The sequence below is a fragment of the Polypterus senegalus genome, chromosome 3 (genome assembly GCF_016835505.1).
Source record: "Polypterus senegalus isolate Bchr_013 chromosome 3, ASM1683550v1, whole genome shotgun sequence".
Taxonomy (NCBI): domain Eukaryota; kingdom Metazoa; phylum Chordata; class Cladistia; order Polypteriformes; family Polypteridae; genus Polypterus; species Polypterus senegalus.
In genome coordinates, this window is record NC_053156.1 from 14,670,899 (window position 1) to 14,692,967 (window position 22,069).

The window sequence follows — 22,069 nt, forward strand, 5'->3', positions numbered from 1 at the left end:
AAAAAAATAAAACATATTACAGTATTTGGAATTTATTCTTTAATTCCTCTTTCTGCATCTACAGGCCTGCTCAGTTTGACATCAGTGTCTAGTTGCTTCCCTGCGATGTCTCATTTTCTGCCCCCAGTGGGGTACTTTTGGACTGTACGGCACAGATGCCGAAACTATGTCTAGCTACAATATCTCCAAACCAACCCACCTCCCATTCCAAGCCATCACCAGGCCATGCCAGTTTTCCAGTAGTCTTCAACGCTCAAATTTAATATGGTGTCTCCACCTTGATATGTACTGTAAACAGGGGGGCCCAACCAAATCACTGTTAAATGTAGGTATTATCCTTTCAATCACTGATCAATTAAATTGTACATGTTAATTTCTAGGATAAATGTATAGTTTAAAACAGTTAAATGTACTTGCTTGTTTTTTGTTTTTCTTTTATGTCATTAATAGGTTTTCTTCAGAAATGGACCAAGCATTTTTAGTGGTTCAGAACCCAGAATGACTAATCACAATGAAAATTTAGAGATGTGCGACACATCAGCAGCTCTCGATAAACACTTCATAGAAATGGGTTGGTAATTAAGTCTCACTTTCCTAGTAGTTCATATGTGCAAATATGAGCAGTCTTTGTTCAATATAGTGTACTTGTCTTGTGAAAACCGTCCCAAATTGTTTACCCTCGCTACCTTCTCTAATATTCAAAAATACAAAATCTCAATTATCTCAATAATAGATTTTCTCAATATTATCTGCAAACAGTGTAGTAAGAGAAGATCATATAAATGCTTAATAGAAGTTGTAATCAACAAATTAACATGGTGCTCCTGTCATAAAATTCTACATTATTTTTCCTTTCAAAATTTGATTTCTGAGTTATTATTACATTGTGAGGCCACAATATGCAAAATTGATTGAGACTGGTATGAATTAAGCCTGCTTACTGGGTGATGTTTTACTGATGTTCTTAAAGTCATTTTCCAGTCTGGAGATGTTTTTAGTGCCCAATGTGTGAGTCTGTAATGGGGCAGGGAAAACAGTGATGCTCTTTGCATGGACTTTAGTTTATCTTCTTATGTATGCCTTGTATTTATTCCATATCGAGGTTGTAGGTGTAAGGGGAATTTTGAATCCTCGTGTTGAATGAGCTCCAATGGATGACAAACAGATAAATGTCCGTCTTGGTTGTAATGTAATAGCTTAAACAAAATCCAGAAATGAGGTTGATGTTAATCTCATTACCAAGGAATGTATGATTAGTCTGAAGCCCATTCTGAACATTAGATAGACCTTTCCTTTTTTCTAGGACACTTTTAGCATGTTTTTTGCTAGGACTTTCAAAGCAGCTCTTTGAAGAGCTAAATGTTTATAATGTGTTTTTCAAGAACAATTATTAATTTTGTATAGTTTTATCTGTAAGAATCAGATAAGCATGTTTTTAGCGATGTTCATACTGTAAGTGTTTATTTGAGTCTTTTCTGTGTTCTTGGTGTACGGCATGCAGTTCGTGTAGAGCATATTTGATCATTTTCATTTTTTTCTATATTTTATTGTTACAAAATGGAAGCCAAATGCATTTCTTTGGGGTCTGTTGCTATTCATCTGAGTCATGTCAATGTTAATCTTTTCCCACTTCCCCTTGAGTCCACTAGCTTGGTCTTTTTCAGCACTGTAGTTTTTGCCTGTTATTCACAGTACAGAACTGTTCAAGATCTCCTCAAGTTGTAAACTGATTGTTGATTTTTACCATTCATTCTCTCTTGGACTGTGATGCCACCTTTAACTCCAGAACATTGACCTTTTAGACCTGAAGCCACTCCTTAGCAGCTCTGGCTTGCTGTTATGCTGGATAATGAATGCTTTCCTCAGTTCCAGATCTCTTGCAAATGTTTTTTTCCAGGTCGACTCTCTACTTTTCTGCATCCGAATGTGCCTTTTACCTTCATGAAAGTTCAAAAGTCTAGGCAGAGAAGCATCCCCATAGTGTAATGCTACCATCAGCACCCTTTACAGTAGGGATGCCACTAAGAAAGATATGTAGTAGTGTTAGGATCTTTTGAAAATACTTTTTTGTATGTTTTTGTAGTAGTAGCACATTTAGGTTTTTTTTTTAGGAGTGCATCAGTAGGATTGTCAAGTGCCTGTTATTATACATTTATTAATTTGTAATACCTTTATTTCTGTTAATTTTAGTTTTCATTTTCTTTTCTTTCTTTCTCAACAAGCTATAAATTAATTATTAAGATATTATTATACTGCATTATACTGAGACTGATTTGTGTTTGTCTTGATATGCATGTTAATGTTTGAAAATTTTTGTGAGGACTGTTACTTTACCGTTGTCATAGTTAGTAATCTGTGCAAACTGTACTCAGTAAAGAGCCATATTCAAGAATAAATTGAATTGAATTTCATAGTTAAGTTAAAAAGACTCAAGAACAGTACATGATTAATTTCATGAACCTGAATAAAAAGGCATCGGAACAATCAGTAGGCACACATTGACCATTGCAGATGAATTGCAGTGTGTCTATAAACACCCATTTTTAATGACATAAATCAAGTGTTCAGCTTAAGTTTGACATATAAATTTCACAGATGTATATTTAGAACTAAATTCCACATTTATGCTTATTGGCAATGGTGATACAGTTGTGATATTATACACAACCAGTTTGGCACTGAACACTATTATGAAACAATTCTTCAGTTACCTTTTTCTAGCTAGTAAAGCAAAACTCTCAAGACTTTCACTTCAATGCAATCAGTCCATTTTTATATATGCTTTAGTATCTGTAGATATATAAGAACAAAAGCCAAATTCCTAAGTTTCATGTGGGCAGAAGATTAATTTCACATGATCAGCGGTTAGCTGCTTCACAACAAAAGTGCCGAAATTGAATTATGTCCAAATATAAAATGAAAAAATAGAACAAGCATGACTGCTTGGTTTTATATGCAAGTCTTTTAAATAGAAACTGGAAATGCAAAATGTCAATATTCGTCACATTAACTGTAGGATCTTCTTCTATTTGAACTTTAACAAACTGCACTCATGGTTAGCTTTTAAATTTATCCCATGAAGCCAGTAATCAACATATTTTTTTGCACAGTACATCTCATCGCAGCCACAGAAAAATGTCATTTCTTTATGGGTATCATAGGAGTCTTCATTGTCTCCATGACAAGTGTACAAGTTTCCTGAATATATATTTTTTTTTATTAAGATCCACATGGGTGCCAGCCTTTAATGTGCTTTGGTAAATTTGTATTGCCTTTTCATTTAAACCAAATATAGAGCTTTTTCAGATTTACAAATATTATACAGAAGCAGTAACATATAGTCTATCATATAAAGGAGATAAATTAAATTACTCTTAATTGGTTTTCCACTTGTAAATCCAGTGTACTACTACACAGGTATAGCATGAAAAAAGAAATGCTACCTAAACAAAAACATCTTCAGACATGCAGTAAATATTATACAAATATAAATGTATGTGTGTGTGTATATATATGTGTTTATTTATTTATTTAATATAAAATATGATGTGCCCAGCATATGGCCTTTTCTAGATAAAACTATGATTTTAGTTGCAAAATACTGAGGGCAAATATTTATAAAAACAACTTTAGTTCAATGCAGCTAAATCTACTGAAGGCATTTTGCTCAAGATCAACAGGCATTTCACAATGTTAATAACTGCCATTTGTCATCATGCCCTTATAATTGAATCACAACACACAGATACTGCATGCTCACATCTCTTGACAAATGGTCAAATCATTTAAATCTGTTTAAAAGTGAAAGTTGAGATTTTGACCAACACACACACAAACACACACACATATATATGTGCAAAATGAAACCTAGGAGAGAGATGCCATGGGTAGTTCATTTCAATTACATTCAATTTTTTTTACAGCACAGGCTTACACAGCTAATATATGTGTGTATATATATATATATATATATATATATATATATATATATATATATATATATATATATATATGTATATATATATATATATATATATATATATGTGTATATATATATATGTGTGTATATATATATATGTGTATATATATATATATATATATATATATATATATATATATATATATATATATATATATACCACATATACATATATATATATATATATACCCACATATACATATATATACATATATACACACATATACATATATATATACATATATATATATGTATATGTGTATATATGTATATGTGTATATATATGTATATACAGTTTATATATATGTATATACAGTACAGTATATGTATGTATGTATGTATATGTATATACAGGTGCCGGTCATAAAATTAGAATATCATGACAAAGTTGATTTATTTCAGTAATTCCATTCAAAAAGTGAAACTTGTATATTAGATTCATTCATTACACACAGACTGATGTATTTCAAATGTTTATTTCTTTTAATTTTGATGATTATAATAACTGACAACTAATGAGAGTTCAATATTGAAGACACCTGGTGCCACACTCTAATCAGCTAATTAACTCAAAACACCTGCAAATGCCTTTAAATGGTCTCTCAGTCGAGTTTTGTAGGCTACACAATCATGGGGAAGACTGCTGACTTGACAGTTGTCCAAAAGATGACCATTGACACCTGGCACAAGGAGGGCAAGACACAAAAGGTCATTGATAAAGAGGCTGGCTGTTCACAGAGCTCTGTGTCCAAGCACATTAATAGAGAGGCGAAGGAAAGGACAAGATGTGGTTGAAAAAAGTGTACAAGCAATAGGGATAACCGCCTGTACCCTGGAGAGGATTGTGAAACAAAACTGTGGGGGAGATTCACAAAGAGTGGACTACAGCTGGAGTCAGTGCTTCATGAACCACCATGCACAAACGTATGCAAGACATGGGTTTAAGCTGTCGCATTCCTTGTGTCAAGCCACTCTTGAACAAGAAACAGCGTCAGAAGCATCTCGCCTGGACTAAAGACAAAACTGCTGCTGAGTGGTCCAAAGTTATGTTCTCTGAATGAAGTAAATTTTGCATTTCCTTTGGAAATCAACGTCTCAGAGTCCTGAGGAAGAGAGGAGAGGCACAGAATCCACGTTGCTTGAGGTCCAGTGTAAAGTTTCCACAGTCAGTGATGGTTTGGGGTGCCATGTCCTCTGCCGGTGTTGGTCCATTGTGTTTTCTGATGTCCAAGGTCAACGCAGCCATCTATCAGGAAGTTTTAGAGCACTTCATGCTTCCTGCTGCTGACGAACTTTATGGAGATGCAGATTTCATTTTCCCACAGGACCTGGCACCTGCACACAGTGCCAAAGCTACCAGTACCTGGTTTAAGGACCATGGTATCCCTGTTCTTGATTGGCCAGTAAACTCGCCTGACCTTAACCCCATAGAAAATCTATGGGGTATTGTGAAGAGGAAGATGCAATACGCCAGACCCAACAATTCAGAAGAGCTGAAGGCCACTATCAGATCAACATGGGCTCTCCTAACACCTGAGCAGTGCCACAGACTGATCGACTCCATGCCACGCCGCATTGCTGCAGTAATCCAGGCCAAAGGAGCCCCAACTAAATATTGAGTGCTGTACATGCTCATACTTTTCATGTTCATACCTTTCAGTTGGCCAACATTTCTAAAAATCCTTTTTTTGCATTGGTCTTAATTGATATTCTAATTTTCCGAGATACTGAATTTGGGACTTTCATTAGTTGTCAGTTATAATCATCAAAATTAAAAGAAATAAACATTTGAAATACATCAGTCTGTGTGTAATGAATGAATCTAATATACAAGTTTCACTTTTTGAATGGAATTACTGAAATAAATCAACTTTGTCATGATATTCTAATTTTATGACCGGCACCTGTGTATGTGTGTATATATAATATGTACAGTGAGGAACATAAGTATTTGAACACCCTGCAATTTTGTAAGTTCTCCCACTTAAAAATCATGGAGGGGTCTGAAATTCACATTGTGGGTGCATTCCCACTGTGAGAGACAGAATGTAAAAAAAAAAAAATTAGGAAATTACATTGTAAGATTTGTACAGAAATTATGTGTATTGCACTGCTGCACATAAGTATTTGAACACCTGAGAAAATCAGTGTTAATATTTGGTACAGAAGCCTTTGTTTGCAATTACAGAGGTCATTCGTTTCCCGTAGTTCTTGACCAGGTTTGCACACACTGCAACAGGGATTTTGGCCCATTCCTCCACATAGATCTCCTCCAGATCTTTCAGGTTCTGGGGCTGGCACTGACAACACGGAGTTTCAGCTCCCTTCAAAGATTTTCGATTGGATTTAGGCCTGGAGACTGGCTAGGCCACTCCAGAACCTTGATATGCTTCTTACGGAGCCACTCCTTGGTTATCCTGGCTATGTGCTTCGGTTCATTGTCATGTTGGTAGACCCAGCCACGACCCATCTTCAGTGCTCTGACAGAGGGAAGGAGGTTGTTGCTCAAAATCTCAAAATACATGGCCCCATTCATCCTCTCCTTAATACAGTGCAGTCGTCCTGTCCCCTTCGCAGAAAGGCACCCCCAAAGCATGATGTTTCCACCCTCATGCTTCACAGTAGGGATGGTGTTCTTGGGATGCAACTCCTCCTTCTTTTTCCTCCAAACATGGTGAGTGAAGTTTAGACCAAAAAGTTATATTTTGGTCTCATCTGACCACATGATGGTCATTGGCAATCTTCAGACGGGCCTGGACATGTGATGATTTGAGCAGGGGAACCTTCCGTGCAATGCGTGATTTGAAACCATGACGGCATAGTGTTCTACCGACGGTGACCTTTGAAACTGTGGTCCCAACTCTCTTCATGTCATTGACCAGCTCCTCCTGTGTAGTTCTGGGCTCATTCCTCACCTTTCTTATCATTTCTGATACCCCACGAGGTGAGATCTTGCATGGAGCCATTTTCTGATAATTGCTCCAACAGTTGATTTATTTTCATCAAGCTGCTTGGCAATTGCCCCGTAGCCCTTTCCAGCCTTGTGGAGGTCCACAATTTTGTCTCTGGTGTCTTTTGACAGCTCTGTGGTCTTGCCCATGGTAGTAGTTGGAATCTGACTGACTATGGGGTGGACAGGTGTCTTTAAAGAGCTCAGACATGTGCTACTAATTAAGATTACTAAGTGGAGTAGAGGTGGACATCTTAAAGGCAGAGTAATAGGTCTTTGAGAGCCAGAATTCTTGCTGAAGAGGTGTTCAAATACTGGTGTGCAGCAGTGCAGTACAAATAAATACTGTACAAATCATACAATGTGATTTCCTGATTTTTTTTTTTACATTCTGTCTCTCACAGTGGGAATGCACCTACAATGTGAATTTCAGACCCCTCCATGATTTCTAAGTGGGAGAACTTACAAAATCCCAGGGTGTTCAAATACTTATGTTCCTCACTGTGTGTATGTATGTATATATATATATATATATATATATATATATACTGTGTATATATATATATATATATATATATATAATGTATGTATGTAAATAAAAACAAAACAGTAATTTAATCTGGGCAGAAGATGTCAGAAACATATCTATAAACACACATAACCATATAGAAGTTAAAAGACTGGTAAATATACATTTGTGGAGCTACCCAAATATGCTTTTAATTTTGATTGGGTGAGGCACAGAAAAGTAAATTAAGGTAAGGCCAGCTGGCTATGTAGCATAAAACCTGATACTGGATAAACCCAATGTTCCTTAGCAAATGTTAATAGTCTACCTTACTTCAGAAATATGGCTTCCCAGGTCCTTTCTGGCCATTCTGTACCCCAGCTACGAGAGTGCAAGCTGACGGATGTCTGATGCTGGCTTCATCACTAGATATTGAGGCTTTGAATATTCCTTTGATTCTTTGATAGTTTTGTGGGAGGTCAGATATATTAGATCTGAACTTGTGTGACACAAGAAAACTTAACACAAGAGGAGTTTATTTAAGTACAGATATCACATATGAAGATAACTGGTAGCACTCCAGAGTCATAAAATGGCATAGGATGGCACAGTTCAGCAGTGGTAGAGTTGCTACATTACAGTAAGGTGACCAGGGTTCATTGTTTGGGTGCTCCTTTTGTGGAGTTTGCATGTTCTCCTTAGGTCCTCGTGGGTTTCCTCCTGCAGTCTAAAGCCATCTCAGTTAGGTGAATTTGTGTTGGTAAATTGACTGTGTTGATGTTTTCACCCAGTGATGAGACTGGTGCCCTGTTCAGGTGTTGTTCCTGCCTTGTGATTACTGGAATAGGCTCTAGCCACCCTGTGACACTGCCCTGAATGTGCAGGTTAGTAAAAACAGATTGATGAATTGTTGGATACAATGGGGTGTGCATATTTATTGAAACGATGTATTTATTTTATTTATAGTTAATTTAGCAAACTCTGTAGCATTTTATTTTCACATTTGACATTAGTTAAACATCTTATAGCTTCAAGTAGAATTTAGCACTACAATTTGTGATGTACTCTGATACATCTTTGTGAAATCATCTGTGTTTGTTATTAGGTTCTCACTGGTAAGATTGTCTCATAAGTAAACTCAACATGTGTAACATTGACAAAGAGCAAGCGTTCATTAATGTACAGTGACTGTTGCAATCTGTACGCTACCCCAAACCTAATCAGGCTTGATCCTTATTTTTCTCTTTGAAGAAACATTGTTTGGTTGTGTCTGGATCTCAAAAGTTTACTGTGACAGCGGTGCACTCTGTTACAATCACGTACAATTTGCAGTGTGGCCCAATTAACATGTCAGCCGAAGGGATGGCCCTCATCGACCTAATTTAGAAATCAGTGGATGACAGCATGGATTGGAGGCAACCGCTTACCAATACAAATGAACCAAGACCACCCACATTCTCACTAAGATGCCCGATGCCAGTGATGACATAATGCATTGCCCTGTGCATATAAATATACTAATCATGCACAACTGAATATGGTAACAACAAATGACGTTCTAATATAGCTCTTGGTAAAACTCCTTCCAGAATGTGTTTGAGGCTAGCAAACTGTTGTTAACCTGAGCGCTCTGTTGATGTTTCAGCTTGGTTTGCCAAATCAGCACAGAAATAGATGACATTGCATGGGTAGCGCACAATTCTGATATAAGAAGTCCTTTTTACTTTGAATGGTAAGTGAAGTGTTGCACAGCAGAAAAGCCTGCTCCTTACATCTCTGGGGGCTGCTCTGAATGTGAAGCACAAAAATTCTTTTGCCCCCCCTCAACACAGACTCTTACCTCCCTCTAAACGATGTGTCATTTCCCGCCCCCAACGTTGATGCCACTGCTGGAGCCGCTACTTGCCTCTGAGAGCCATGCACTTGGCTGGATTCCCTGCTTTTTAGATGGCACCACAAACTAATGGCAGTTTAGTTTTCCTTTAGTGTACACACAATTAAGCTAGAGTGGACTTGGCAAGCTCACTCTTTGATCTGCACATGTGTGGACTGCTTGACAACAGGATGTTTGCTTTGGAACTCACATTACACATGCGCCTATTTTTCTTTTTGTGCAGCTAGTTTCAGTTCACACATGCCAATGCTGGACAAAACTGTGGTCTTAATTAATACACACTAAAACGAGCCCACGGGAGATGGATTGGTCGGTCTCACTCAAAGACGTTCCAAGTAAGGCAAACACATATGCATGTCAGAGCCATGATCTTGTGCTCACCAAAACGTGGAGACTTCCCTTTGCTTTTCTTCACATAGAAAAACAACCTGGACTGCTGCCATCACACAGTGTTCTTTTGCAGTGGAGGAAAAGGAGCAATAAGATAACCAGGGAGTAAGAGCTGGGAGTGAGGAACCTTTGTCTGCAAGGGCAAGTTAAAGGCTGCAATAATAACAGCCTTGTGTCTCATAAGCAACCTAAGGAGGCTGTCAGTGTCCTGACACAAGCATGCCACCAACTACCAGATCTGATGAATGGCTTTTAGATGTCCTCCAGGCCATGTGGGAGGTCTGAAAATCGAGAGCCCACCTTATGAGAAGGATTTAGGAGTCGCAGAGCACTTGGTACTATCAACATCCAGACAGTGTTCAGAAGCCATTAAGAAGGCTAACAGAATGTCAGGTTGTACTGTATAGTGCCTCATTGTGTGGAGTACAAGACCATGTAGGTCTTCTGTGGCGGTTTTGGTCACCAGGCTACAAAAAGGACAAAGAAATATGAGATAAAGTTTATAGAAGAGCGACATGGCTGATTCTAGGGCTACAGGGAATGAATTATAAGGAAAGATTAAAAGAGCTGAGCGTTTTCGGCGTAAGCAGAAGGAGATTAAGAGAAGACACAATTGAAGTGTTTAAAATTATGAAGGGAATTAGTCCAGTGGATCAAGACTGTGACTTTAAAATAAGTTCAACAAGAACATGGGAGACAGAGCTGGAACTTATTTCAGAAAAATTTTGGACAAACCTTAGGAAGTTTTTCTTCATACAGAGAACCACAGACACATGGAACAAGTGACCAAGTAATGTGGTAGACAGTAGGGCTTTATGGAACTTCAAAACTCTACTTGATGTTATTGTAAAAGAGTTAAGTAGATAGGACTGGTGAACTTTGTTGGTCTGAATGGCCATTCTTGTCTAGATTGTTCTAATATGACTACTGCAAGGGTTAAAGCACAGTTTAGTGTTTAGTTACAGTGACTGTCCATATGCCTATCAAAACCATGTACAACTAAAAAGTGATAGATGACTGCCATGACTGGTAACTTGTTCATTCTTTTTATGGGCTATCTTATACATGAGTCAGTGGGCCATGTGCCCTGTACTGGACAATCATAAGAAGACTGAATTTAAACTCAATATGTTATGCTGACTGCTGCAAGTGAATGACCCATGTGGCCACAGACCATCACCCACAAAGTGCTGCCCGCTTACCCCGTCCTCTCTTTTTAATGAAGCGGTTTCAAAGAAAATCTACCAGCAAAACACACTGGTAATGTGTAACGTGCTACCAGATTACAATTTATAGCTTCAAAACTAGTGTTTGGTCAATGAACTCTACCGCAAAAACTGTAGTAACCAGCAGAATTATTAAATTACACATTAAGCTTTAGTGAATCAGTGAGGAGTCTCATAGCACATGTCCAGTTTGCTCATATCACTGCTGCTCTTTTCAAAGTGATGTGTTCTCTTTTTCACAGGCCACCCTGAGCTGACTGCCCTCCCTCCCTTTTTTTTTTTTTTTGATTCAGCTTGTGTTAAGTTTTTGGCGAGTGCCGGGGGCTCGATGCCAATCGAAGCGCAAGGAAGGCAGAGATCCAAGAACTCCAAGTCCATAGGGGCTTTGCAAGATGAGCATGACAATTCCTTATGGCAGGGTTAAAGATGGGGGGTTGTGCCAAAAAAAAAGAAGGCAGAATAAGGAGAGCTTGCATAGGGGAAGGAGGAAACAGGAATGCATCACACAAGGACACGTGCTTGTGTTTTACATCTCCTGTTAGCTGTCTGAGTGCCAGGAAGAGCTTCTGATGTGAACAAGCGAGGTTCAGACTAGGCTGCCAAGGATCCTGGAATCATTTCAATTGCGGAGCAGCTCCTGGCAAGGTGAGGACCATCTGGTCGGCCAGAATGAACAGAAATGCATGGAACTTCGATGAAAACAGCATTCCCACCTATACTTTTATCAGAGGACAGCTTTGCCGTTAGGTTGTTACCCTTCCTTTCTGTTACCAGAGTGAACAAGTGACATTTTAAATGAGCTGCTTGATCTGCCTCAGTATTAGCAGAAGATGAGAAGGAGGGCAGGTAAGAGTTACAGAAGCCCTCAGTTGCATGGGTCTGGTCCAGTCAGCAGCTGTCAGTAGTAGGCCACAAGAGAGCTTTGAAGTGAACGTACGAGAGTGTTTCATACTGGCAAAAGTGTGAAGCCAGCATTGCTGGTACCCTTTCACAAAGGCTGACAAAACACAAAAGAGACTCGAAAACGGGGGAGGAATGCAAGCGTTTATGACAGCAGCTAAAGCAATAAAGAGAAGAATGGTCAAGGGTATTCAGTGATTTGTCCTCCCATAAACACCTTTGTTAGGCTCAATTAAGAGCTGCATTCACAAAGACCATCTTAAAACAACACCATGAAGACCGCACCTACCATACACAGAAATATTAAGTGGGGGTGGAACAAAACCCCTTCCTGCGCCAAAAGCAGTAAACTATGTGGCATGCACTTGGATTCTATTCAGTCCATTTTTTTGTCTTTTAAGTCGTTTTTTTAAGCTCCTAGAAGGGGTCTTGTCAAGTGGAGGCAGCTGGAGCCGTATCAAGTCCAATACTTTTTCTACCCCAAGCCCGGTTTCTCTCACCTCTTTAACTATTAAGTGACACTGCTCCTCCTGGAGAATTAGGTAAAAAGCGGGGTCCCAGTTTATAATCCAAGTGTGCACCTTTAAGGCATGACATCTCAATAGTCTCATGCAGCCCATGAGATACTGGGAGCTGAGGGCAGCAGGCAACACCTGTTTCCCACATGCTTCTGAGCCAAGTTGGCCAATTTCTCAATTAAACTTGCAACAATTGTTCCTACATTTCCGGAATCATCTTTGCAGATTCAAATCCAAAGTTACTTATGAGAGCCCAGTAGACAGAGGACACACCTGGGGACAAGAGTTTGCAACAGCTTGCTAGTGGCTCTCTGCTAGGTACTTTGGCCACAGAGCGGGTCTGAAAGGGTGTGTGATGTCACGCTGGATTTGTTTCTGGGCGCAGCGAGGGGCAGCTCTCACGCTGCAGTTGCAGGTTTCTTTTCACTCTGCTTCGTTCCCACACTTTCCACTCACCATTGTGTCTTTGCTGCCTTTTCTCTCCCTCCATTCAACTCGCATTAGTCACGACCGCCTCCCCTGGCATTGGGAGCAGAAATAAATTAGGAGGGCTTTTTTTTTTTTTTTTCATTTTTTATATAAGAGAAAAAAAAAAAACAAACCTACTGTCACCCTTCTCCAGAACCAGCATCTGGTCTCTGTGCCTAAATGGCCAAACTGGAACACTGCCTCCTGTGTTACCAGAGCATTTGCTCATTAACCTGTGGAGGCAGCTAGTGCAGTTTTAAATGATATCCTACAAGGGTGAGGGTTCAAAAAATGTAAATGTGACAGGAGTACAGGTGCCATTATCATTGTCGTGCTCCAAGTACACAATCTTTCTCCATTCAATCAACAACCATTAAAATAGGGCATTGCCATCCAACATGTGGCACTTTGCCGACTTATTCCTCAAGGGTGTTTCGGCTGTTGGGTTAGGAAGTGAAAACGCAGCAGGATAGCTGATGGTGATGAAAACTGAAACGAACATAGTTTGGAACCAGCAAATGAGGCAAGGAAAGGTGATAATGTACCAATTCTGGCTAAAGAAATATCAGATGTCTTACATGCTATAGGGACTTACCCATTGTGTGCGCCGCACAATGCTTGGGTAACTGAGGGCACAAGGGACGGCACAGCTGACTAACAGAGCCCTTTGTTTGTACTTTTATTGAAAGTGGGAAAGAAGATGGGGGGGGGGGGCTATGAAAGCTGGAGAATACCCAAAGCCTTCCGCAAGCATATGGCAGTACACAGCAAACGGGCAGAGGGTGCCAAGTGACCACAATCAACAGATACCGGCATTGTCATGAAGGTTTACTTCCTAGGCCACCCACTGGATGCTGCCTGCTTGATCCCACTCTGGTTCACCACAGGCTTCTCTCTTCACCTGTTGATTTTTCTTTTGCATTTTTTTTTAACTTCAAGTATGTACGTCACACAGTGTCTCAGCACAACTAAAGTGTTTGGGAGTTGTTAACCTTGAACTTTGGCACTTCACGAAACACTCCAGAAGGCACACCATAATTGTGCCAGTCTCAGTGTTCAGGATTTCAGACAGGGGAATGTTTTGTAAATCAAATGGCAATCATTTCTCTCCTCTTTCAGCCACATTTTAATAATCCTGGAGGCAGGAAGGACAACATGAGACTTATGAATGAAACAAAATGCACTTAACTGACACATCTAAATGTTGTTATACTGTATGTAGTGCAGACTCAATAAAGTCTCCAGTGGTAGTTGCTGCACGCAGGGACTGGCTCCCCGCTCCCACACAAAACGCAGCTGCATCGCAGTTGACAGTTCTGCCATAACATGCCATGTAAATATTGTGGCATCAGCTAGAAGTTCGATAAACGTGAGACAATCAGTTCAGTCAGTTAAGCCTATTCACAGTGTTATTTATTATCTAATTGTATCCTTGTATCTTATCCAGATATGTTTAAAAAGTTGGTAAGGATTTCCACTTCATGACTTGATAGATTAAGTGATCAAGAAGACGGATACAATGTTGGGTGGAGCAGAAGTTAAGGCTGGTCATCCTTAAATGTTATAACACATTGGTAAGGCTACATCCATCAGCAGTGTGTCTGTCTGCGGAGAGAGCGTCAACCTCATCATTGAGAGGTTTACTTACCTTGGCAGTGACATTCATGTCTCTGGTGACTCTTCCTATGAAGTCAGTAGTCGGATTGGGAGAGCATGGGGGGTCATGAGGTCACTGTAAAGGGGTGTGGGGCGATCCCGTTATCTCTGCAAAAGGACAGTGGTCCAAGTCTTTAGAGTCCTGGTGCTTCTTGCCTTGCTATATGGTTGCGAGACATGGATGCTATCCAGTGACCTGAGACGAAGACTGGACTCCTTTGGTACTGTGTCTCTCCAGAAAATCCTTGGGTTCTTCTGGTTTGACTTTGTGTTGCTCATGGAGTCCCGAATGAGGCACATTACCTGCATTGTGAGGGAGCGTCAGTTACAGCACTACGACCATGTGGCGCATTTCCCCAAGGGTGATCCAGCTTGTAGGATCCTCATTGTTGGGGACCCAAGTGGCTGGACCAGGCCAAGGGGTCGCCCATGTAACACCTGGCTGTGGCAGATAGAGGGTCTTTTCCGGAGGGTGGGACTGGACCCCGTGTCTGCCTGGGGGGTTGCCAACCAGGATCTGGAGTTGTTTCATTGTGTAGTGGGTGCGGCAACACACTGTACCAGTGCATGCTCCCCATCTTGACTTGACTGTGGGGCAGCATCTGGAGTGGCGTGTGCAGTTTTGGCCTGCATATTATAAAAAAAAAGACAAAGTGCTGCTAGAGAAAGTCCAGAGGAGAGAAACAAGACTGATTAAGAGGGATAAGAGCTATAAGGAAAGAATGAAGGAGCTGAACCTTTTCAGCTTAAGCAAATGGAAATTAGAAGATGAAATCAAGGGAAGTGTTTTTTAAATTAAGAAGGTAATTAGTACAATAGATCCCAGTTGTCATTTCACAATAAATTCTTGAACAAGAAAGTTTTTCTTCACCCAAAGATCCAGAGACACATGGAATAAGTAACCAAGTAGTGTCAAATGTTATCATGATGTCATTTTAGACAAGCTAGTTTGGTAAATGTACTGTTTTCGTCACAATTGTCCTAATGTTGTAGATCAGGGGAGTCCAGCTCCAGTCCTGATGGGTCACAGTGGCTGCAGGTTTTCATTCTAATGCTTTTCCTAATAAGTGACCAGTTTTCACAGCTAATTAACTTCTTTTCCCTTCATTTTAATAGCCCTGTTTTTAAGGATTCGGTCCTCTGAATTGATTTGTTTCTTCATTAAATGGCAGCCGAACAGAAATGAGATGTGAAACGAGCCAATAGATGACCAACTCGACTGGATCATCAAACTCCAGCCACTTTCACTCCAACCAGTTTCTTAATGAGAAGCCAATTCTTGCTGTTTAATTAAAGCCATTTATTGAATATCGTGATTTGCTGCTGCTCTCATTCTACCACAGCAGACTGTTGAATTTGTTTTTTTCTAAGAGGTATTGGTGACCTAAGCAGACCAACATGACAGAGACGTTCACCTTTCTTTATTTTCAGGTTAGCTGGTCACGTGGCGGCTTGTTTTGTGTCTCACTATTGTTTGGCTGCTCATTAAGGAAAAAGAAACAACTAAGGGGTCGGAGTCATATCAATTAAAATGAAGGCCAAAGAAGTTAATCAGCAGCAAAAACGGTTCACTAATTAAGATGGTTAGAATGAAAACCTGCAGCCACTGCAGCCAACTAGGACCAGAGTTGGACAACCCAGTTCTGGATTCGCACAAGCCCATGTATAAGGAAATGCTTTCTGGATTCGGCCTGGAATGTAGTTTTCAATGCAGTATACAAGTCACAAATCAAATAAAAGAAACCTGCTGGGTTAACTACATTGACGTCGATTTCCCCAGAGCTTGTGCCTACTGAAATAAGGTCATTAAAATTAACCAGAGTATTAAGGGGCCTGTTGGCATATGGGTGCTGACACGCCTGAATCCCTGTTCCTTGCAGAACAGATAGTCCCAGGAGCATCCACCAACATTGTGGACAGAAGAAAATGTGAGAATGGCTTCACTCAGTTCACAGGCTCACATTTTGCAATGGATAATACGTGGCAAACCAAAAGCAAAGTGTGAAACACAAGCATCTTAAACTGATATGAGCCATTTCTACTCATCTTAAATTTGTATTTTTTTTTTTTGTACGTCATTAGTGTGTGTCATATGTTAGACTTTGAATTTTATTTTTCTAGTCCAAGATATCCGTAATTGTAATTCACACACAGATTCCTCTATCCATTAAAACAGCTCAGTGTTACACACACTGCTGGCATAAGCAGCACCTTATCATTATGGGATTTAAAAAAAAAAAAAAAAAACACAAATACCAAGCCTTGGATCAGGATGTCAAACTCATTGCCCATAGGCTGAATCTGCCATTTGGACCTTTGTAAATAGTAAAAACATGGTACATATAGTTAGCAATAATACTCTTTAACGTTTGTCTTATAATACAGCTTGTATCTCGCTGGATTACATTTACTTATGGCATTAAAATGTGTCAAGCATCCACTCATGTTTATCTGCGCAGAACAGCAGCTCTTAACCAGTATTTAGAAAGAAAATTGACCCAGCAAGAAAAAGTGAAAAGAAGGTAACAAGCCACAGTGACAAAAAAAAAAAAAGAAAAACTCTAGTGTTTTAGGAAAATGTCAAAGGAATGAAGGAGATGGCAGCTCACCTTCACACATGCTATTGACATTCTGCTTACCTTTCAAAGTTGCACAGGTGTCAGGGCAGTGGCAGCAGTTGGGTAAGCCCTACACAATTCTTTTGACTTTTCCACTGACTTGATTGTTGTACATGAAGAAAACACATATTAGCAATTCCATTCATTAAATGTGATCGTTATCAGGTTCTGAGCAACTAATTTGGTCACCAATTCATTTACACCCAGTTTCTTTAAGGTGGTGAAATGCCACACATGAATGCTACAAATTCTTGTGTCTGGGCTGCAGCTCTGCCGATTTCAGTCCCATGGCTGTTGGCAGCTTTCCTGATCTACTGCAATGGGTTTGGGGGGAGCCAATAAGGAGGGAAGACAGAAAACATGAACATGCATTTCTGTTTTCATAAAATGATGTCGCTCAAAGTGCTTTACAAGATGAAAGAAAAAAAAAACCCCATATATATATATATATATATATATATATATATATATATATATAGGCAATACTAATTAAAGAATAAAGTAAGGTCTGATAGCCAGGGAGGACAGAAAAAAAAAATCCAAAATCTGCAGGGGTTCCAATGCCACCCGGCCCCCACTGGGCATTCTACCCAATATCAATGATTTCAATCAGTCCTCAGGGTTTTCAGGCATCACATGGAAGAATTAGACAATGCTGGTCATGTGGACCTCTGGCCTTCAGTCCATCAATGTAGGGACTGCATGGCACCCTGATCAGGTGGTGGTGCAGATCATCAGCACAGAAAGCCAGAAACAGAACAGCAGAGAAAGTAGGTGTTTAAATGATTAAAATGATAATTCAATGCATATACAGAATAACAGGGTTACACTAAAATGAAGCTCTGAGTAAGCCATGTTACAATAATGAGTTTTTATCAGTCTGTTAAAGTGCTCCACCATATCAGCCTGGTGAATTTCTAACGGTAAACTCGTATTCCAAATTTGAGGTGCCTAACAGCAGAAGGCCACCCGCCTCACAACTTCTATTAAGTTTAGCTCTTGGAATTCTAAGCAGACCCTCATTTGAATATCTATGGTTAGGATTTGGAGTGTATGATGAGAGGCATTCTGGGATATCGGATGGAGCAGATTATTGAAGGCTTTGTAAACCATCAGCAGAAAACAGGCAGAATATACGATTGCGATGTGGAGTGCAGTACCTGGGCCTCGTTTTCCATCCTCTGTGTTGGGAATTTATGGTGTTATTTTTGGTCCTCAGTAAAACTGCCCTGGACACCCCTGTCTTTGAATGAAAAAATTCTGTAAATAGATTAATACCATTCGGTTCATCAAGCTTGCCAACTGAATATGGTTGTACAGTACACAAGATCTTAAAGTAAAACATGTACTTTGGAACAAAGACACACACACATTTTATTGTAAAATGTTATTGGTCTACAGTTTTATTTCCTTGATAAAACACTTTCCAAAACAGAATTCCCAAATGACTGGCAGACAGTCTAGTTAAAAAACAAAACAAAACAAAAAAAAAAAAGAATTAAAATAACCAGTAATGAGGGAAAAAAAAAAGAACAATCAAAAAACAGATGTAGGTAATCAGCTGCAGTCGTTCAATAAAACAGAAGGAAAGATGCATAGCCAGCACAGCTGGGAAAACAGTTTAGGATCTCCTGGACCGGCCACTACCACAACTGGAGATGTACACAAGCTCTGGAACACCAGTTCATTTACCAGTGCCCACATGCCTCTCCGAGAGCTGCACAGGACATTTAGAATGGCACAGTGTAACATCACCAAATTATGACATGGCCTAACATGCAAAAACAAAACAAAAAAAAAAAAAAAAAGAAAACCAAATGTTAGAAATTTTTAAAAACATCTGCTAAAAACATCAAAATGAAGGAACACACATATATATTTAAAAAGGCAAAATTATGCTGAGCAAGTGGAGGCATCAATGGAAGAGGAGCTGCCAGCACTGCTACACATTCCCAAAACGCTCTGCTCGCTTCCTCTTCTTTGCCTAGGAATTAAACAGAGGTGGAAAAAATGTATTATTTTAAGATCTACCAGGTCTACCTTTCCTAAGTTTCAACTCCTATCCTCCATCTTCATGGAGCTAACATACCTCATTGTCCTCTGTCGTTCCAGCAGCACTGGTGACAATCCCAAATCGCTCCTTTCTTTTCTTCAGCTTCTCATCCTCCTCAGCCTGTGGAAAGGTGGTGTAAAGTCAGTTACATAACACTGTGAGGCAGAAATCAAGGGATATCGTTTCAAGCAAAAAGACCTCATTTTTAATGATGACCCAGCTGAGGGGTCAAAGTAAGGAGGAACGTTTTAATAAAAAAAAAAAAAAAAAGAGGGGTCAATTGAAAATTCCGAGAATATAAACAAGCAATACTGTGCCCCACTGCAGCAACAGCCAGATACATTTTATAAAAATGTCAGCGTGCCACTTGATTGCTTGGCCAATAGTCTGACAATCCCATTTATTTTTAAAAATGTGAACTTATGACATTTATGAAATCTGTTCTCAATTCAACTGATAGGCTAAAACTGGAAATGATTTTGACTCCTCCAAATGTGATGGCTCCAAAATTATATGAAAAATAATAATAAATAAATAATAATAATATTTAGTTAGTGCCATTAGTGTGAATGTCATTTTATGCCACTGGAATAGTCTAGAGAGTTTTTGACCAAACAGTTTTAACTATTCAGTTTCATGGCAGAAGAGCAAAGCAAGAAGCAAAAACTATAGCAATCTAAAACAGAATACAAGAGCCAACTGTGAAGAACGTGCTGCTTAATATGCAACTGGAATTTAATCCAGCGATGCAGTGAATTACACACTTGAGGACAACAGTGGGAATTAAAGAGAAGTAACATTCAAGAGACACCAGTTAGCCATTCTTTGTGTTTCTCAGGTATGCTTGTGACACCAAAAGTAGACTGGAAGTAATCCATTTTATCAGAGATTCATGATACAATTCTCCTGAAGTAAGGATAGGTGTTCTGTTTGCTTGTCTGCATGCTGCAGCCATCCCAGGTGGATTTTTGTCATTTCCTACACCCACATCTAAAGCAGCATATGGAAGCTTACTCTTGTCGCTCCAAAAAAAAAAACAAAAAAAAAAATGCATTTCATAAAAGATTTTGCCTACTGCTGCTACCACCATTGTGCATGAATGGGCATAGCATGCAATCAAGTGATAAAAGCAGACATAACAGGCCTACATTTAGTTTTAATCGGGTTAAAGTTTGTAAGTTTAGTGTCTTCAAAATGTTTGCACAGAGCTGTCAGTCCTGCCCCACAGAAATTAATCCCCTTGGGATTAATAAAGTATCTATCTATCTATCCATCACAGTGTCAGGGCCTGCATTGAGTGTGCATGTTCTCCCTGTGTTTTTACAGACTGATTGGTATCAGTGTGGTTAGCCACAGATAACTATGTTTAAACACGGAGTCCAGGAAATGTCTGAATAATACCTGTCACTTGCTAAAAATGTTTAGTTCTTCATGTGCTGTGAAGTAAACTACATCCATCACGTTTTTTTTCCTAGGCAGATTATGCATGGAAGCCTAAAGACAGAGTAACTGCAAGTATGACTTTATCCCCCAAGGATTGCCATAGTTAGTTATCTACAGAACTGAACCAGCAATTCATCTCTGGAGTATCAACATTCAATAACAGCAACTGATGATTTTGAGAGGTTAGAAGTGTATGCTTGAGGAAACCGTGCCTTGGTGCTGAAAGGCTGCCAGAGAGGAAGAGGAGTAGCTGGATGAAGTGAACAGTGAGTCTGCCTTTAAAAATGGCTGAATCTTACAAATTTGCTTTTTACCCCACCCTAAAATAACACAGATACTCCGTATTTGCAATCATAAGATGCAGATATTATGTCACCGGTAATGTATGAAAAGCAGGCATTGTATAGAATGCCGAAAATTGGATGTCAAAGTATGAAACAATTAATATGTCACGCATTTCCTAGGCATTCTATGCAATACCAAAAGACAATACTTTGCCTAAAATGCATTTGTCATTTTATATAATGCCTAGGTATTACATACAATGCCTAGGGAAAGTATATGTAAATATTATAATAATTTGGATTTTTCATACTTTGCCTAAACACGCCAGGCATTCTATACCATTGCCTTCATTTCATACATTGCCAGTAACATATATATTTGGTAACACTCTGCCAGAAAAATGAACATATTCTGTAATTTTAAAGGCTTTTGTTTTAATGCTGAACCCCAATGTGCTTTACCTCCATCATAAAGCTAAAGAGCAGGCCAAGGTTTTTTTTTTTTTTTTAACAATTTATATAAAAAAAAAAAAAAAAAAAGCTTCACTTCAGAGCACAATGTCATGGGGAAAATTAATATATGTCGCAATTGTAAAGAAAATTGATCTGATTTGAAAAAATATCAAAAACTTACCCCTTAAGCAAAACAGTCCACTGAATAAGATCATTTTGGGATTTTTTGCTGTCGGATTTAACAGAGAAATTTGCTGCTTTTCTTCATTTTTTACTAGCTCAGGCAGGTTAAGTGACTTGGAAGAGGATTGCAATGGCAGCCTTGTGGCTTAAAGCCCAGTGTCTTAGCCACCAAGCTACTAATTAACTGACTTTCATGGACTATTATTTAAAAAAAAAAAAAATCTTATGTAAGCAATGTCCGTGCATTTTGTGAAAACGCCTTACAAAAACAAGGGTTACAGGCAAACCAAGGAACGTGTGATCCATCACAGGGAACTCTCTCATACCGTTCACACTTACACCACAAGCCAATCCGACAGGAGCCTCTTGGACTAGGAGGTTAAAACTCGGGTTTTAAAGTTCACGTAGACAGAGAGAACACATTCGCCACCGAGCAGAGGTGTGAGAGGTGCCAAACAAACAGAGGTGATGGTGCTTCATCAGTAACTTTAATTAATGGATAGATTCCCCTTATTCTATATGCTAGGATTCAAACAGAGGAAATGT

At 39.2% G+C, this 22,069-nt stretch overlaps 2 protein-coding genes across 2 annotated transcripts in view; one reads left to right on the plus strand and one right to left on the minus strand.

Annotated features, from left to right (window-relative positions):
- The window catches only part of LOC120524863 (growth/differentiation factor 11-like), a 69,565-nt gene extending 48,138 nt beyond the window's left edge, over nt 1-21,427 (plus strand). Inside the window, exons 4-6 of the mRNA XM_039746667.1 lie at nt 65-325; nt 451-571; nt 20,636-21,427. Coding sequence (XP_039602601.1) covers nt 65-92 — 28 coding nt within the window. The 3' untranslated portion in view covers nt 93-325; nt 451-571; nt 20,636-21,427. The remainder of the gene's footprint in view (nt 1-64; nt 326-450; nt 572-20,635) is intronic.
- LOC120524864 (SAP domain containing ribonucleoprotein) overlaps nt 18,480-22,069 on the minus strand; it is a 69,563-nt gene continuing 65,973 nt past the window's right edge. Inside the window, exons 10-11 of the mRNA XM_039746668.1 lie at nt 19,197-19,280; nt 18,480-19,091 (exon numbers count right to left, since the gene is read on the minus strand). Of these exons, the coding sequence (XP_039602602.1) occupies nt 19,050-19,091; nt 19,197-19,280 (126 nt within the window). The 3' untranslated portion in view covers nt 18,480-19,049. The remainder of the gene's footprint in view (nt 19,092-19,196; nt 19,281-22,069) is intronic.